This window comes from Paramormyrops kingsleyae, chromosome 7, assembly GCF_048594095.1.
Source record: "Paramormyrops kingsleyae isolate MSU_618 chromosome 7, PKINGS_0.4, whole genome shotgun sequence".
Lineage (NCBI taxonomy): Eukaryota > Metazoa > Chordata > Actinopteri > Osteoglossiformes > Mormyridae > Paramormyrops > Paramormyrops kingsleyae.
In genome coordinates, this window is record NC_132803.1 from 29,884,229 (window position 1) to 29,899,136 (window position 14,908).

Sequence of the window (14,908 nt, forward strand, 5' to 3'; positions counted from 1 at the left end):
AGCTGTGTATCGAAGTCAAATGTGACATGGGTTCCTTTGTTTTTGAGGGTTTATGGTTATTACAGAAAAAAAAATGTACTTCATGCATGGATGTTTTAGGCACTGCTGTCATAATTGTTGTTTGATTGCTATTCTCCCTGCATGACATGAAGCGACTGGCCAACAGGTGGCACCCTAGAGCAGCCAGGGGGTGTGACGGGTTTAGCACACCACCCAGTCACCCCCAGCATCTACTGTGTGCTCAATCCTGTCTGAACTCTGCTTGCGTCGGATGTCGTTTGTTCCTCAAGGGTCTGAAAGGCTGGCTAGAGTAGCACTAAGCATGGTCCAGACTGCAGGGAGATGGCAACACCCCTGCGCCCCCCCCCCCCCCACACTCTGGGTTATTGATTAGATAATCTCTTCCCCCTTTTTCACCACTCCCCCCTCCAACAGAGTCTAGTTTACATGGTCCCCCGCTGTGGGTGACATGACTTTTATTGCAGAATGGTGTGGGGGGTCGCAGGTTTGTCATCCAGGGGGACCCGGCTTTCACCTTGCCGGTTCCCCCCATGTCCCCTGTCCAGGTCGTGCGAGCTGCTGCATGTGGCTCCAGCAGCCCCTGAGTCTGCTGCAGGTGTGATTCTGTGGGGACGGCCGTCACAATGGCTGCACCTGTACCGCCCAGCCAAGCCTGGATCCTGCCCGCTAGCACGGCGCTTTAGCTCGCGACGCTGCCATTTTCCGTTTCGGAGATTCGCCGGCTCTAGCCGGCCACAGGAGTCGCGGGGCGGAGGAGTGGAGCTGAGGGAAGCCGTCTTGCCTTTGGGGCTGCGCCGCGTATCAGCTGCTCAGGCGTCAGAGCACGTCTGCGAATGGAGCAGCGGCTGGTGTAGCTGGCTGGGTGTGGCAAGCAGCTGACAAACAGGGGCCTACATGGGCCATCCTGATTCCCACCCCCCCACCCACACACGGACCTCCAGGCTCACAGAGTTTGGTCACTCTTCCTGTCCCAGTTTCACTGCTACCTGTTCCACTCCCAGTCAGACCAACCGGGATGCGGAGGGCAACCAGTTCTGCACATTGCAGTTGTTATTGTTTTTTAAAATGTATTATTATCATCTGACTGTAAGATTAGAAAGGCTTTTTCTTTGTGTCTTTCAGGGAAAATGACCTATATGGTCAACAAAACTATTGCAAAAATATGTGTGTATGATCGAAAATAAATGTTTAATGTGGTACTATTTTAAACGTAGGCCTATCTATAAGGACATATTTACATTTATACAAAGTATATTACATAAAATAATATAATGTATATAAAACTAAGGATTTGTAGGTACGTAGTAAGTTTATACAAGTAGGCCTAATGAAGCATAAGCTGGTTGTAGCTATTTTTATAATTTACTAGAAAATACTACTTTTGCCAAAAATTAATTGCGTTATCCGGATTAATATCAAATTACGAGGCTGTGACTCTTAACTGCTATACAAAAAAGTTACAAACCTTTGCTTTATTTCAGTTTAAACAGTCTGGAGTCTTACATGATACGCGAGAGAGCGTTTAACAAGAGGCGATGTGCGGTGCATCGGACGTATAAGACGAATAACACGGTCATTCATTGAACTAAATTTAAATTATACTACTTTCCACTTTACTTCGCGTGTAAAATATCAAGTAATAAAAACGCAAATGTTAAGGGCTTTGTATCGTTCCTGTAGAAAATGCTTTAATGAGAAGTCTAAGCCCGAACTGAGATATCGTCTTTCGACAGGTAGCCTAGCAAAATTCACCAATTTGTACATTTTTACAATTCACTCACCCATAAGATAAGACGCATTTGTAACATTACACAGTGCTAGTCTTTAGATCAATGATTGAAACAAACGAACTGAAAATTGCTCCCTCCACCTTGACTAAATTCTTGCCACGTCTGTACCTGAATAGTGAGAAAGGGACAACAGGACATACCTATTACTGGACGCAGCGTCATAAGCGACATCTGTCTTTGCCACCTAACGGAACTCCCCAAACCAGTTATGATCCGCCTGACAAAAACTGGGAATCGACAGATTTCATCGTTCAATGTGTAGACAAAAATATAAATTGAAGTATGGATATAAGTTACATTTTATTTTATTTTATTTTTTAAATCCCTACATTAACTGAAATTATTTGCAACAAAAGATGCGTATTGTATGGTTCAGTTGTCGCCAGTGTTTGTAACTATAGAAGTGAATAAACCTAAATCGAGAATATATAGATTTGTGTTGTTCTGAATGTAGAATATGCTGTTGATCGCTTAATTGCAATCCCTCAGATCAAACCCTTTCGTTATTCTTTCCTTTCCTTGGTGGACTGTAAAAGGACACCCGCTGATAAATTTGAGGCACACTCACCCATACAACAATGCAAATTGAACTTTGATTGACTCTTAATTTGATTTGAAGGCTGTTTTGTTTAGTTTTATTCTGAGTCAATGAGATTAATCAGAGTCACTGATCCTTTGGGCTTAAGGCTCTCCGTGTTGTGTTTTTGTTTGTCGGCAGCTCAGTCAGACTCTATCCGCACTTCATTAACCCTAAGCCGGGGACAATCCGCAGTGAGAGCCGGGGGATTTACCAGTATCTTTTCTCATGCAAAATCTCTGCGGCCTTCGAACAAGACAAGGGAGCTTTTTTTTTGCTTAATCAGCTGCTCACTTCGCAAGAATTATCCGCCTTTTCATAAATATCGGGAGGTCATCGTCTCCCTTTGAATCGGACATAGATCCTTATGATAGCACGTTTTCATTTTGCGTACCGCTGTGGAAATTGTAATTTATATCACATTGTTTCTGTAGTCTAGTTTTTTTTTTTTTTTTTTAACTTTTACGCGAATTCATACACAAAGCAGGAATTTGAAAATAGTTACTGAAATAGGCCTATATTGTATTTATTTGGAGCCATTTCAGACCAAATGTTTTTTTTAAGTGTAGTGTTTAAGATTTGTCTTTCTCTGTGTCGGTTAATCATTCGTTAAGGTAATGCATTTTAAATAATGCAGTCCCTAACCATGACTCTGTGGTGTTTCCCCGTTGGGTGCCATTTTTAGTGTCTGTCCGAATCCAAGGCCGAGGCGTATGGCCGCAGACAGATCACGCACGGCCGCTTTTCACTCTGTCGGGGGATGACGGGCGGCACGGGATAATGCCGATTATCGACTTTCAATTAAAAGCTATTAAAGTCTTTTGTCTAATCGTTAAAATCCCCTTTCTCTAGCTGTATCAGTCTGAACTCCCCAAACTCCATCCCGGCTAGGGGTCTTGCCGCGCCGTTGACCAGCTGTCCTCAAGCCTGATCCAGCCGAGAGTCAGCTTCGTCCGGGCACCAGCTGTTGGAGCTGTTTGGCAGCGACTAGTCAACCAGCACTTTTAAGAAAAAAAGATGTCGAAACAATCCGTATCCAAAACGAAATAATTTATGACGCTTAACAGCGTTACGCTTTTAAGGCCGTAATTATGTATCATTGATTTATCGTTTAATAAATACTAAAATTGTTGTGGTTTGAGTTCCCGTGATCATGCCAAACAGTAGGTGAATATTTTATTGCTTTGAGACACCATTTCAGCATGCGGTGGTTTCAAGTATAGAGAATCCATTTATATTGGAACATTGTTAAACCACTGTGGTAATATAGCACAAAGTCTATATATACAGTCCATAAGGAAAATTAAGTTAAACTTTAATATGAATTACTGGTGATGTACTTTTCAATTTCGGAGTAAGCTTTCATGTTTAATAGTAGTTCCTCAGTCTATCGGTGAAGTCACTACCACTACTGACAAAACGTCATAAAAATAAAAGCATGCATTTATCTACCTAAATGTTCCTTGCGATTTCTTAATATGTTTAGGCCACAAAGTACATTCGCATTTAGGTGTTAAGAATAATTTCGGTTGCTGAATTCCATCCAGGCTGACACGGCACGGCGATTTTTTGCATAAATTTACAAAAAATAGAAGTTTTCTAAATGTGAACTTTCATCAAAAACTTCTGGAAAACGAGTGGTTTTTTCTTTAAAAGGTTAGTGTTCCCTTTCTGCTGAACCGAAGGCTCTTATTAACTTTTTTGGGTTCGACAAATTAAATCCACGCCTCTAATCAAACAGTGCCGCAGCGGCAGAGAATGTTCAACAGACCTGCTTAAAATTATTTAAACATTTTCTCTTAAATTGATTTTACGAGCCCTAAAATGATTCATATATTGCTTACTGCGGGCAAATACATTCACAGTAACGCCTGCATAATAATAAAAGCGTTACATTATAGTGCATGTTAGATTTAGTAGCAATTATACGCAAATAAATGTAAATCTAATTATCAAAACGTAATTTTTTTTCCAGCTTTACTGTCTTAGTTCAGCTTTCAATTAAGTATAGGATTGTACCTAATAAATTTAGCAATGTAAATGCCTACTCAAACCATATAATTCAGGACAAGATGATAATCTATTTTAAGATTACTATAGGGAAGTTGTATCCGTATTAATTACATTATTTTGCACAATAAACCAATATTTTGCCTGGTTTCAAACCGGTGGTGCGATTCATTCGATTAAAGGAAATGCTCAATATTTCCCTCATACAGATTATGTACTGCTTACCACTGCGTTTGTTATAAACCGTTTTTCACGCGAGGTTAATCAAACTCTCACCATAGTTTGGCATAGTTTGGCGAATTGGCTAACCGATACATTGAGGACACGGGCAGGACATCGTATTACAGGTCAAAACAAACTCAATGTGTGCCAGATTGTGGAAACTGGTGTCACTTGGGAATGATGTGGTTTCGTTGCTTTTTGGCGCTTGACTGAATCTAATTAGCCTTGTCCTGTTGCGGTTGATACTGTATCTTGGATCGCCACCTGTTCTATGAGATCCTCATTTGAAATGTACTGTTTTTATCCATAAACGCTGTCTAAAAGAAAATGTCTGGGGAAAAAATAATTACATGTATCAGCATTTGAAGAGAAACTAATACATGAGGCGCCGTCAATAGGCCACGCTTGACTCATTTCTGACAGAAACGTTTTGTCACTTTCCTTTCAATACCAAGAACATATCTGGTCGTCTTCATATCAGTAGACGACAATCTTAAACGTGATTTCCCGTCTCATGCAGGCAAAGAAAATTAAATATTCGTATTCAGACCAGTATTTTCTCAAAAGTAAAGCATGGCATTGATAGAAGAGTTTTAAATGGCCAAATAATCAGTTTCACATTTAGAAAATAACTGAGAGATATTATTCACATAAGTAGCCTAAATTTAATACCGGAGCCCTAGGCGTCTTCGCCTGCATCGCGACGTTGACTTTTTGAACTTGACAAATTATACCCAGCGTACCATTACTGATATACATCTGTCTCAAACCAGCATTTTTTTTCTACTTAAAATAAATCTCGACTGTTTCACCTCAAACCCATGAAGTGAATCACTGCACAACAACGCTGTAAGTAGCCTATAGGCATTTCAGCTGCAGCTTCTGCTGTAAATCGCCGTAATTGTTACTGGTAAATGTGGCGACTAGGTCATAGGAAACATAAAGGTGTTCTCCTGAAGAGGTCTGTGTTTCGTTATTTCAGTCATGAAAACCTTAAACTGGAGTTGAACCCGAAGTATCGGTGGACAGTACCCCTGGCCAACTCAATAAATGACTCTAATCAAAAATTTGGCTCAGTACCTTTACTAGCCACTTTAACGAATAGTTAGCTGTAGCTGTTTAATAAAAAATAGAGTAAATGGTTTGTTTTCGTGTTCTAAAAAAGTGTACTGCAATGAATTCGCTTTGAATACTTAAATCGATTTCTGCTGCGTTTTTATGTTCTGTCTGCTGATCTTGGCTCAAAATCCGTATATATTTTATTCTGGGGGTGTAGGGGGAGGGGGTCCCACCGATGTGTGCCCATAGCCCATATCGTTTTTCCATAACGATCTTAAAACACGACACAGAGGCTAATAACTATTTGGATCAACCGTCTCCACGTCTCCATTCAATTTGAACGCCCAGATTCCTGCAGGTCACGCACGAAACGTCGCGTACGACGTGAAATTAACACAGATTGTCGTATATAATGCATGTCGGTACGTTGTGATCGTTCTCTTTTTTCATTTCCGGATGGATTGCATTTAATTACAATTCAGTCTGTTATTTATTGTACGAACTTTATTTGTACATTTAAAAAAATTAATAATCTTCACACCAAATTTTCCCCCGTAAATCCTCCGTTGAGCAGCCTAGGAAAAAGTTCGTTTCGCCAACACAGAGGAGGGTGGGAGCTAAAAATAACCCAGAATATACAAGAACCACTTCACAACATGAGCCGCTTGACAAGTTAATATTGGCAATATACATTTCCACCAAAGAATTACAATGTTGTTCCACGGTTTGTATATGAAACAAAGGCAAAAACCCGCTCAGCGTCTATGTAAATACATACATGATATTTTAAAAAGATACGATGTACAACTCGGTCAGTAGGTAATCAGGACCGATTGGTAAGTTTTTTCAGTTCGTTTCTTCATGTTGCTGATCAATACAAAGCTTTGTTTTCATCCTGAGGTTGTGTTACTGCATTGTTGAATTTATGTCTGAAAATATTACGTGGTAGGGTCATCATTGGTGAATGTAGAAAATAATAAATACAATAATAACATAAATTAAAACAATAGTAAATAAATACTCTATTTTTATTGTTCCTAGTGTTCATTTTTGTGCTTAAAATGAAAATAATTGCACAAATAAAATATTTGTGTAAATGCACGTTTAAAATACAGTAGTGCATACGTGTTCCGCCACGTAGCTTTCGGGGCCCATCCCATTGCCTCGACTTGTTTGGGATGTCGCCTATTTCATATCTCTGTCCTGATTTTAAACGGTTAAATTAGTAGCCCATAGTAAGTGCATATATGTATTTTTCAGTACTATTTTGACGGTCACTATCTGCAAAAAAATAAAATAAAAAAAAGAAAATATTTTGGAGGTGAATCTCAGTTCTTCTTCTGTCATAAAACAATATTAGAATTAAATGCAATAACATTTCTGGAAAAGGTGCACTTAGAATTTTTTCCATCGACAGAAGTGCTTATTTTTCAGTAACTGTCAGCAGATTATGAGATTGCCGAAAATAAAAATGAACAGAAAAAAAATAAATTTTAATATAGTAAAAAATACTCTTATTTACACATCTATACCTTAGTCTTGTTTTACTTTTATACAAAAGAACATTTTATCAATCAAAACTTATCAATACTGCTTTGAACATAAGAACGTGAAATGTCTAAAATAATTTCTAAATACTGTTTGAAATCGGGAAAATCTGATTTTAAGAATGGTTTATAATTAAAGTGGAATAATAATGATAATAATAATAACAATCGATTTTATCGTTTAAATGCGTGTGTTCCGCATGCATGTTTTAGGTATGTCTTAATTATGAGCCTATACCTGTCAATGACTGGGTTTAATGTGTCATTATCATTCTATAAATCCCGCTGATTCTCATAAATATTTGATGCCAACAACATCTCTGTACCTTCTGGGAAACCTCCGTCTAATGAAATCATGTGGAAATAAATTTAAGCGGCAGATATCCTTGATAGGGCCAAAATAAATAATCAAATAAATAAATATATTTTTTAAATAAATAACATCAAAATGCTAAACCTATTGATTCAAAAGTTCCAGTTCGAAATGTTGTTTTTTTTTTTTTTTTTAAGATATTTTATCTTTCCTGTCGGCAATGAACTTTTTTCCTGTTCGTTTGTTCACGCGGAGTTTTTTTTTCGGGTTTTGAGGAGTCCGATGGATGCAGCTCACCGTGGCTGTGTTGCCCGCGGAAGCACTCCGGGCAGGGTAGGAAGGGGCGGCGGTGGTTCGCTGCCCCCTTGCAGATTGTGAAGAAGAATCCTTGGAACAAGAGGTCGTTGCAGGGCCGGCGGAGGCGCAGAGGGTCCCCGGTATAGATATAATGCCGCGCTGGGGTCCAGGTTGGAAACCAAGCTTTGAGGATAGAAGTAAGGAGATGGGAACATTCTCTGCAGGGCGCTATAATTCCCAGCTTCCGCTAACAGTTCGAGTCCAACTGCGGTCTGTCTCTTCCACTTCGTCCTTTTATTCGAAAGAGAAAAAAACACAGTATGAAAAAAGTTTCTTATTCTTAATGGTTCAGTTCATCTTGTTACAAAAAATAAGATATTTGCAACGCAGCTGTATGTAATTTTGGGCCGTCTTTGGTTTTGACCTTTCGTTGACCGTCGTTGGTTTTGGCCTGTGTTCCGCATCACTCTATTTTCCAGCCGGAATTCCGTTGTTATAGCTAGTAAACATGTTATCATCGAGTATCATCGAGGTAAATGATTTTGGTAACTAAATATTGTCGTTTGGCTTATAAAACCAGAGTATATACGTTCTCGATACAATTTTACAACACATTATTTGGAGGAAATATCTCTATCATTTTATTTGCAACAAAAAGTGTAACTTTAACGAGGTGTTTGCGCCGATGCCCTATTCCAGAAAGCTATTCCATACTTTGCCCTTAAATAATAAGAGATATAACTCTCGTAATATTGTCCCAAACAATAATAGAGCATTTTTTTCGAGTAAATAATTTATATTTGAAATAATTGTGTAATCATCGGACGGTGACTGAATTATTCATATGGCAAGCAATAATTTATTATTTATGCCAAAACTCGTTGCGCCGTTTATATTTATCGCATGTGTTCTTACCGAATGTATCTCTCAGCTGCCTGTTAAGCGTTTGATGATGCGGAACGGTTGTCGTAGTTTTTCCGTTTGTTTACCGTACGGGTATTTTGTTTTAGTCAGGTTTTCCGTGTAGAACTTAATCTGTCCTTCACTGTTTTTGGTGATTGCTTAGTTACATTTCATTTTTTTTTCTTTGCTGGGTTTATTAATTTCTTTTTTGTCTTTGTAGCCCACTAAAGTTGACTTACGCGTAGGTGATGTGTATGTTGCTTAGGCATCACATCATTGTGTGCAAAACATAAACACATGATATATATGAGGAGTTCATTGTATGGACCTCCTAATAACCCCAGGTAACCCTCACCCCCACCTAGCGTTGCCTTGCTTATCTTCGGTGATGAGCAGCGTTGAAAGCATTTTGTGTCCCTGTCCATCTCGCAGCTGTTGACCGTTGTGTGTGCGGGTGGTTTTTTTTACACCATTATTCCCTGTCCATCTCTATACAATCCCTCGTGTTCTTTATAATAGCCCTGATGTACATCCTGCAACTGGCAAGCGGAGCGAGAATGAGAACCAAGTCACGAGCCGCGGCACAATATAGTGTCGTCAGGACAAATTGTAACGTGTTTTAATGATCGTATTTGTGTCATTCTGTCTATTCTAGTTGACAATTAAAAATATTGATATTTTGAAAGTCAGTGAGATATAAAATAACTGTCACTCTTACAGAATTTAACTTGTTTTTACTGCTTGTTTTCTCGAAAGCCTCGTTTTTTAATCTCGTACGATTTACGACACCTGCGATACTATCATAGCGACTTGTGTCTCTTTATGTTCCTGCTTATACATTCAAATACTTTATAGTTAATTCCTTTCAAAATATTTGTTTTACATTTAATTAGGCCTAATTGTTTTTCTTTTCCCCTTAACGGTTATGTACACTTGTCAGTGTTTTGCTAAATTCAGTCATCTGGCATTTGTTGTCAGTAGATTTAGTAAAACTACAGAACTTTATGAGTTTGACAGTATTTCGAATGAGTGTAGTAAGAATCGTCATTCACCATATTACGTATTTCATGTAGGTTTTGTACCCTACATGAATGTATGGATGGACTTGTACAGCTTCGTCGTGAAATGCATTACTACTCATGGTATTCTTAAAAACGTATTTTTTATTATAATTAACAAACATAATTTATTTTTACCAACCGTTTTTAAGGACTGTTTTCATTGAATTTATTGAGTGACTTCTATATTTTATGGTCTTCTTATTACTGTTGAAGATGTACGACGTAACAGTTAAAAACTTTGTGCTGAGTCTGAAGATCTGGAAGGTGGCACATACCTCCTGTTCTGGTACCACGTTTTGACCTGAGTGTCGCTGAGGTTCAGTGAAGCTGCCAGCTCCATCCGGTCCTGCACGCTCAAATATTTCTGCCGCTCGAAGCTGCGCTCAAGCTGGGCCAGCTGGTGGTCAGTGAAAGCGGTCCGCGCCTTCCGGGGCTTCTTGAGCCGAACCTGGGGACTGTCTCTGCTGCTCGAAATCTCCCTGTCCCCCTCCTCCTTCACTGAAAACCAGACAACCATCTTAGGCATGTTGCAAAAGTAAACATTTAACGCATCTGTTCACATGCAATTCATTTTTCACATTTCCGACATTATTAAACATTTGGCCAGACGATATTAACAAAAATAAGGTGATAACCACTAAGGCGAACTCATTACATCCATTAGGAGTACACAATAAATGTATAGAAAATCGTGGCATTTGTGGGTCGGGTTTTATCTGGTTTCTTCTGATAAGTCATCATTTCAGTATTAAGTTAATGTTCTACCTTCTGTCGTAAAAAACAAAACTTCATGTTGTCTTTAATGTAGGCAAAATGTACGTTTTAAGAAATAACTAGGTTGGTTAGCATAATGCTATTCGTGATATATTTTTAATGTTGCACGTACAAATATTTCACTATACAGTACAATATTGTATAAAATATTTGGATACACGACAACCTTGAATTTCTAAAGTATTTAAAATATTTTATATTCCACAAATATTCTCCCCTTTCGTACTGCATCCCGCCCTGCACTCTAACTAGAGTGCTTGCCAGTAAAATAGTTGAGTCGTTGCAGAAAGAGCACAATAATCCTGTTAATTAAGTCACGAGGGATAAAGACCTTTCAACCGGGGCCGAAGACACTGCACGTGCTGCGGGAAACGCCGCGAATGCAGAACCCACATGCCCTACACTTTCAGGTCTGAATTGAAAGATCCTTGCTATACTTAAATGTGCTTGCTTATTAACAAAATATTTAAATAGTGTATAAGCGACGCGGTGTATTAGTCTGAATATAGCAAGCTAGGAAAAATGTCTGCATTGACGTTTCGCTTCTGCACAACGATTTACTATAGGGCATCTTACACTTTTTGACCATAATATGCACTGATAAATTTTACATATATATATATATATATATATATATATATATATATATGTGTGTGTGTGTGTGTGTGTGTGTGTGTGTGTGTGTGTGTGTGTAAAGTTTCCCTTTGTGCTTCAAATATTTCATAATATCTCCAATATTTAATTCATCACGACTATACAATGCTTCAATTATTACACGCAAGCAGTTGGAAGCATGGGTTAATCTTTTGAATTGTGAGTTTTAATTTTTTAATTTAGCCACAAAAAAAAGTAGTATGTCATACTTTGTTATCACTGTTTATGTCGTGATCTTAGGACATGGTTTGCCGTTCATGTAAATGAGTCAGCTCACAAATTGTTTTGTTTCTGGTGATTGTCTGCTTAAAATGAGACAAATGTCCATCCCCCCATCTTTTATTTATTAAAAATGGAAGAGAGACTGGTATAATCATGTCTGTCTTTCCGTCACACGGGGAATGGTCTCTCTGCGTCTATTCCCTGACATCAAAGACGCCTGAATAGACAGACAAATCAATTTACTTATTGGTCATTTGCTGTTTTACTGCATCACGGCAGTATGTTGACATTATCGACAGTCATTTAAAATTAATTGTGAATGTTGCTGTTAGAGGATATCTGATTAAAATGAATGACCGTTAAAAATATATGTTTTTAAAATATGACATAGGACATCAAGCATAAAATTTCTACATGCTCTGGCCAATCATCATAGGCCTATGAAAACTGGTTAGCTGCGAAATGCATAGCTCAACGATAAATACTAGAAGTAATGTAAGTAATGTAAGTTTATATCAGTTTGTGTGTGTCTGTCGGTGTGTGTGTTAGCTCGAGACTGCAGAGAATATCGGGAACAAATATCTATTAGGAACTATCAGGAATTATAATGATCTATTAACCTAAAGTGCAATGTATAGCACATTTCTCACATTACAATAAAATTGTATATTTTTCCACAAAACGTTTGCAAAAGAATTTTTAAAAATCTTCGTTATCAGACTAACATCACATTCATTTAATAATATACTGGCTGAATTATTCATATAATGATGCTCATACAGACATCCTGAAGTAACTGTTAAATAATTTAGTATTGAAATCCACCAATGTGTGCTCATTTAGTTAATAATTATAAAAATGTAGATAAAGTATTATTTACAGATATTGTTCGCAATTACGTACTGCAGACCTTAATTTAATACTTTCTGCCTGGTTGAAAACGGTTGATCTAAATACACAGTAATGAAATTAACAAGTGCAAACCGATTTTATATATAGATCATGTAAATAATTTTACCTTTATATTCGCTGTCTGAGGAGGAGTTGCTGTGAATTTTTTCCATGAAGTCGTCCGCGATTTTACTGGCGAGTCGCCCCGCCTCTTGAGTTGGCTGACCGTTACTGGAGTACGGGGCACAGGCAGCCAGCGGCTTGCAGTCCGCCAGAATGTCCCTGATAAGGAAAGACGAAGTTACCGTCCGCGGCTGAGAAGCGGCGGATATTTGTCCGTGCTGGAGGTGAGACTGCAGCCCCAGCGCTTGTCCCTGTCTTTGAGCAGCCTCTTCGACGCATTCCCTTCGCGGGGAAGGCGGAGAGGAACAAGCACTTTCCAGGTCGGACCGCGGGCTGAACTCCAGGGGAGATCTGCATTCCCCCACCAAGCTGTCCCCTTTCGACAAGACTGGACTTCCAGGTCTGTGAGATAACAAGGAGTCGATCCCAAAACTGGATCCGTTGGTGGACGCTTCCATAGTGAGCGCAGTTCTTGCCTCGGCTTCAGATTACCATTTGTGCAGGGTGACTTCTAATAGAAGTGCGGACGCCAAAATGAAGCAAAATGTATTTTTATCAGTATTTTTTTTAGTCAATCCAAGGTTAAATAAAGTAAGTCAGCAATCGAAAATTCATCCACTAGTTTTCGAATTCGTCCTCTCGAGTGTTTAGTATTGTTATCACTGCTACTTAGCTATTATCCTAAAAATAGGCTACTGAAATTCTCCAGGTAGCCTAATGAAACTTAGTTGTAGTTTCAGAAATCGACCGTGGATTTTTTTTTTTTTTTACAAACTGCAGCTAAACGAATTTTCAGAAATCGGCAGAACGCTTAAACGGCTCATTATGTAGTATTTTCAAAAAGCTACGACTTGGTCTAACACGATAGCAACGGGAAACAAAGGTTGCGCGGAATTAATGAGAAAAAAGCGACATCTGCGGCAAAATCCTGCCGGCGAGCTGGTTTCAGCACCACGGACAGAAACTGCGGTGAATTCGCGACCTGCACAAGGCAAGGAAGGAAAGTCTGTCAATTGATGGGACGATCGATCGCATCAAAGGCAGTTTTTTGAGCCGGGGAGTCCACAGAGCGCAGTGGCATCCTGCATGTGCCGAGGGGCGCGACACCGAACCGAAAGCGCCGGACAGCCGAAATAAACGCGAGAGACAGCGAATACAACAGGTTAAACACAGACATCGGCTTACTTAACGATTATCGGTGGGGGGAAAAAAAATCACAAAAAATGAACTTGCGGCGCACTCAAGAGCTATGTTTTAAAGGTGCCCAGTCCACGTGCGTCCCCGGCGGCAGCTTCCCATTGGCTGAGTGCGCTTTTTTGGGTGATCACTGGCTGGCGAAGAAAAAAATTGATCCCCCCCACCCTCCGTCGTCCCTCCCCTTTCCATCAATTTGATTAAAAGAGACACTGAATTCATTACGAGACCTAGATCCAACTGTTTACAGGCAATTTTCACACTGTTTGCTTTCATTACATCATTGATGAAGCTTATAATAGGGTTATTATGTGAAAGGGGTTGACGCCTTCCTCCTGCCTTCCCCTAATTCTGTATTTAGTCAAAATTTGACACCTTCCTTCAATGTGGGTAAATATTCTCCATTGTATTGCGCTAGCAGTGCTTAAGTAGGTTGTGGAATATACGTTTTATGTAATGTTTACGCGCCAAGTTCATTACAATGGGCTCAAGTTGTACTTAGTTTATATAGGATTAAAGTTAAGGGGTGAGATTTTTTTGGTATATTTTCCCTGAATAGATTTTTAAATTATATATCTTAACGTGTTTTAACTTAATCATCTATATAAGCAACACCTCATTCAGAATGATATAGCCTGCGTTTGTAAAACTTATGCAATAATAAACTCCAGTCATATAGCTCATAAGGCTTATTTTTTGACCTACATTAATCGGCAAGAATTAATTGTAATATGTAATACCTCTGTTTTAATGTCGCCATTTATTCGTGTGAACTCGGGAATAAACGGCGGCGCATGTGAACGCTTCCAAAGCTATTTGTTTATTAATATATGCCTTTTATTCCTTTCTAGTAGGTGAAAGAGCAGTGCGTTTACATTGTCGCGATGTTTAGCCCATTTGAAGCGCCTAATGATAATGTATTCAATGCTAATAAGCAATAATGGCAGGGAAGCGGTTACTCAAATGGCAGCGGGACTCAAACTGTTCAGTGTATAGAAACCATCGTCCTACCCCCACCATACCCCCGCATTCACGTATTTTTTTGAAACGGTTTGCCCCGTATAACCCCCTACAGACCCTAATAATCGAACCCCCCGTGTAAACAGCAGATTGGAGGCGCTCTTTTCTGCGCAGACACCGGCAGGTCAGTGAAACGCTCCACGCTCCCATGGGGTCCCGTCACGGCTGCAAGCTGTCACTTCGTGGCGGCTACTTAGGCAAAGCACGAGACACGCCCACCTTAGGCTTTT

The 14,908-nt window shown here is 39.3% G+C and overlaps 1 protein-coding gene across 1 annotated transcript; it reads right to left on the minus strand.

The window, feature by feature from the left end:
* Nucleotides 1-6,199: 6,199 nt before the first annotated feature.
* Nucleotides 6,200-13,736, minus strand: barhl1b (BarH-like homeobox 1b). The gene is made up of 3 exons (XM_023811051.2): nucleotides 12,469-13,736; nucleotides 10,076-10,298; nucleotides 6,200-8,127 (listed from the first exon to the last, which is right to left on the minus strand). The coding sequence occupies exons 1-3, from the start codon at nucleotides 12,920-12,922 to the stop codon at nucleotides 7,833-7,835; spliced, it is 972 nt and encodes a 323-aa protein (XP_023666819.1). The 5' UTR covers nucleotides 12,923-13,736; the 3' UTR covers nucleotides 6,200-7,832.
* Between the last annotated feature and the right edge of the window lie 1,172 nt (nucleotides 13,737-14,908).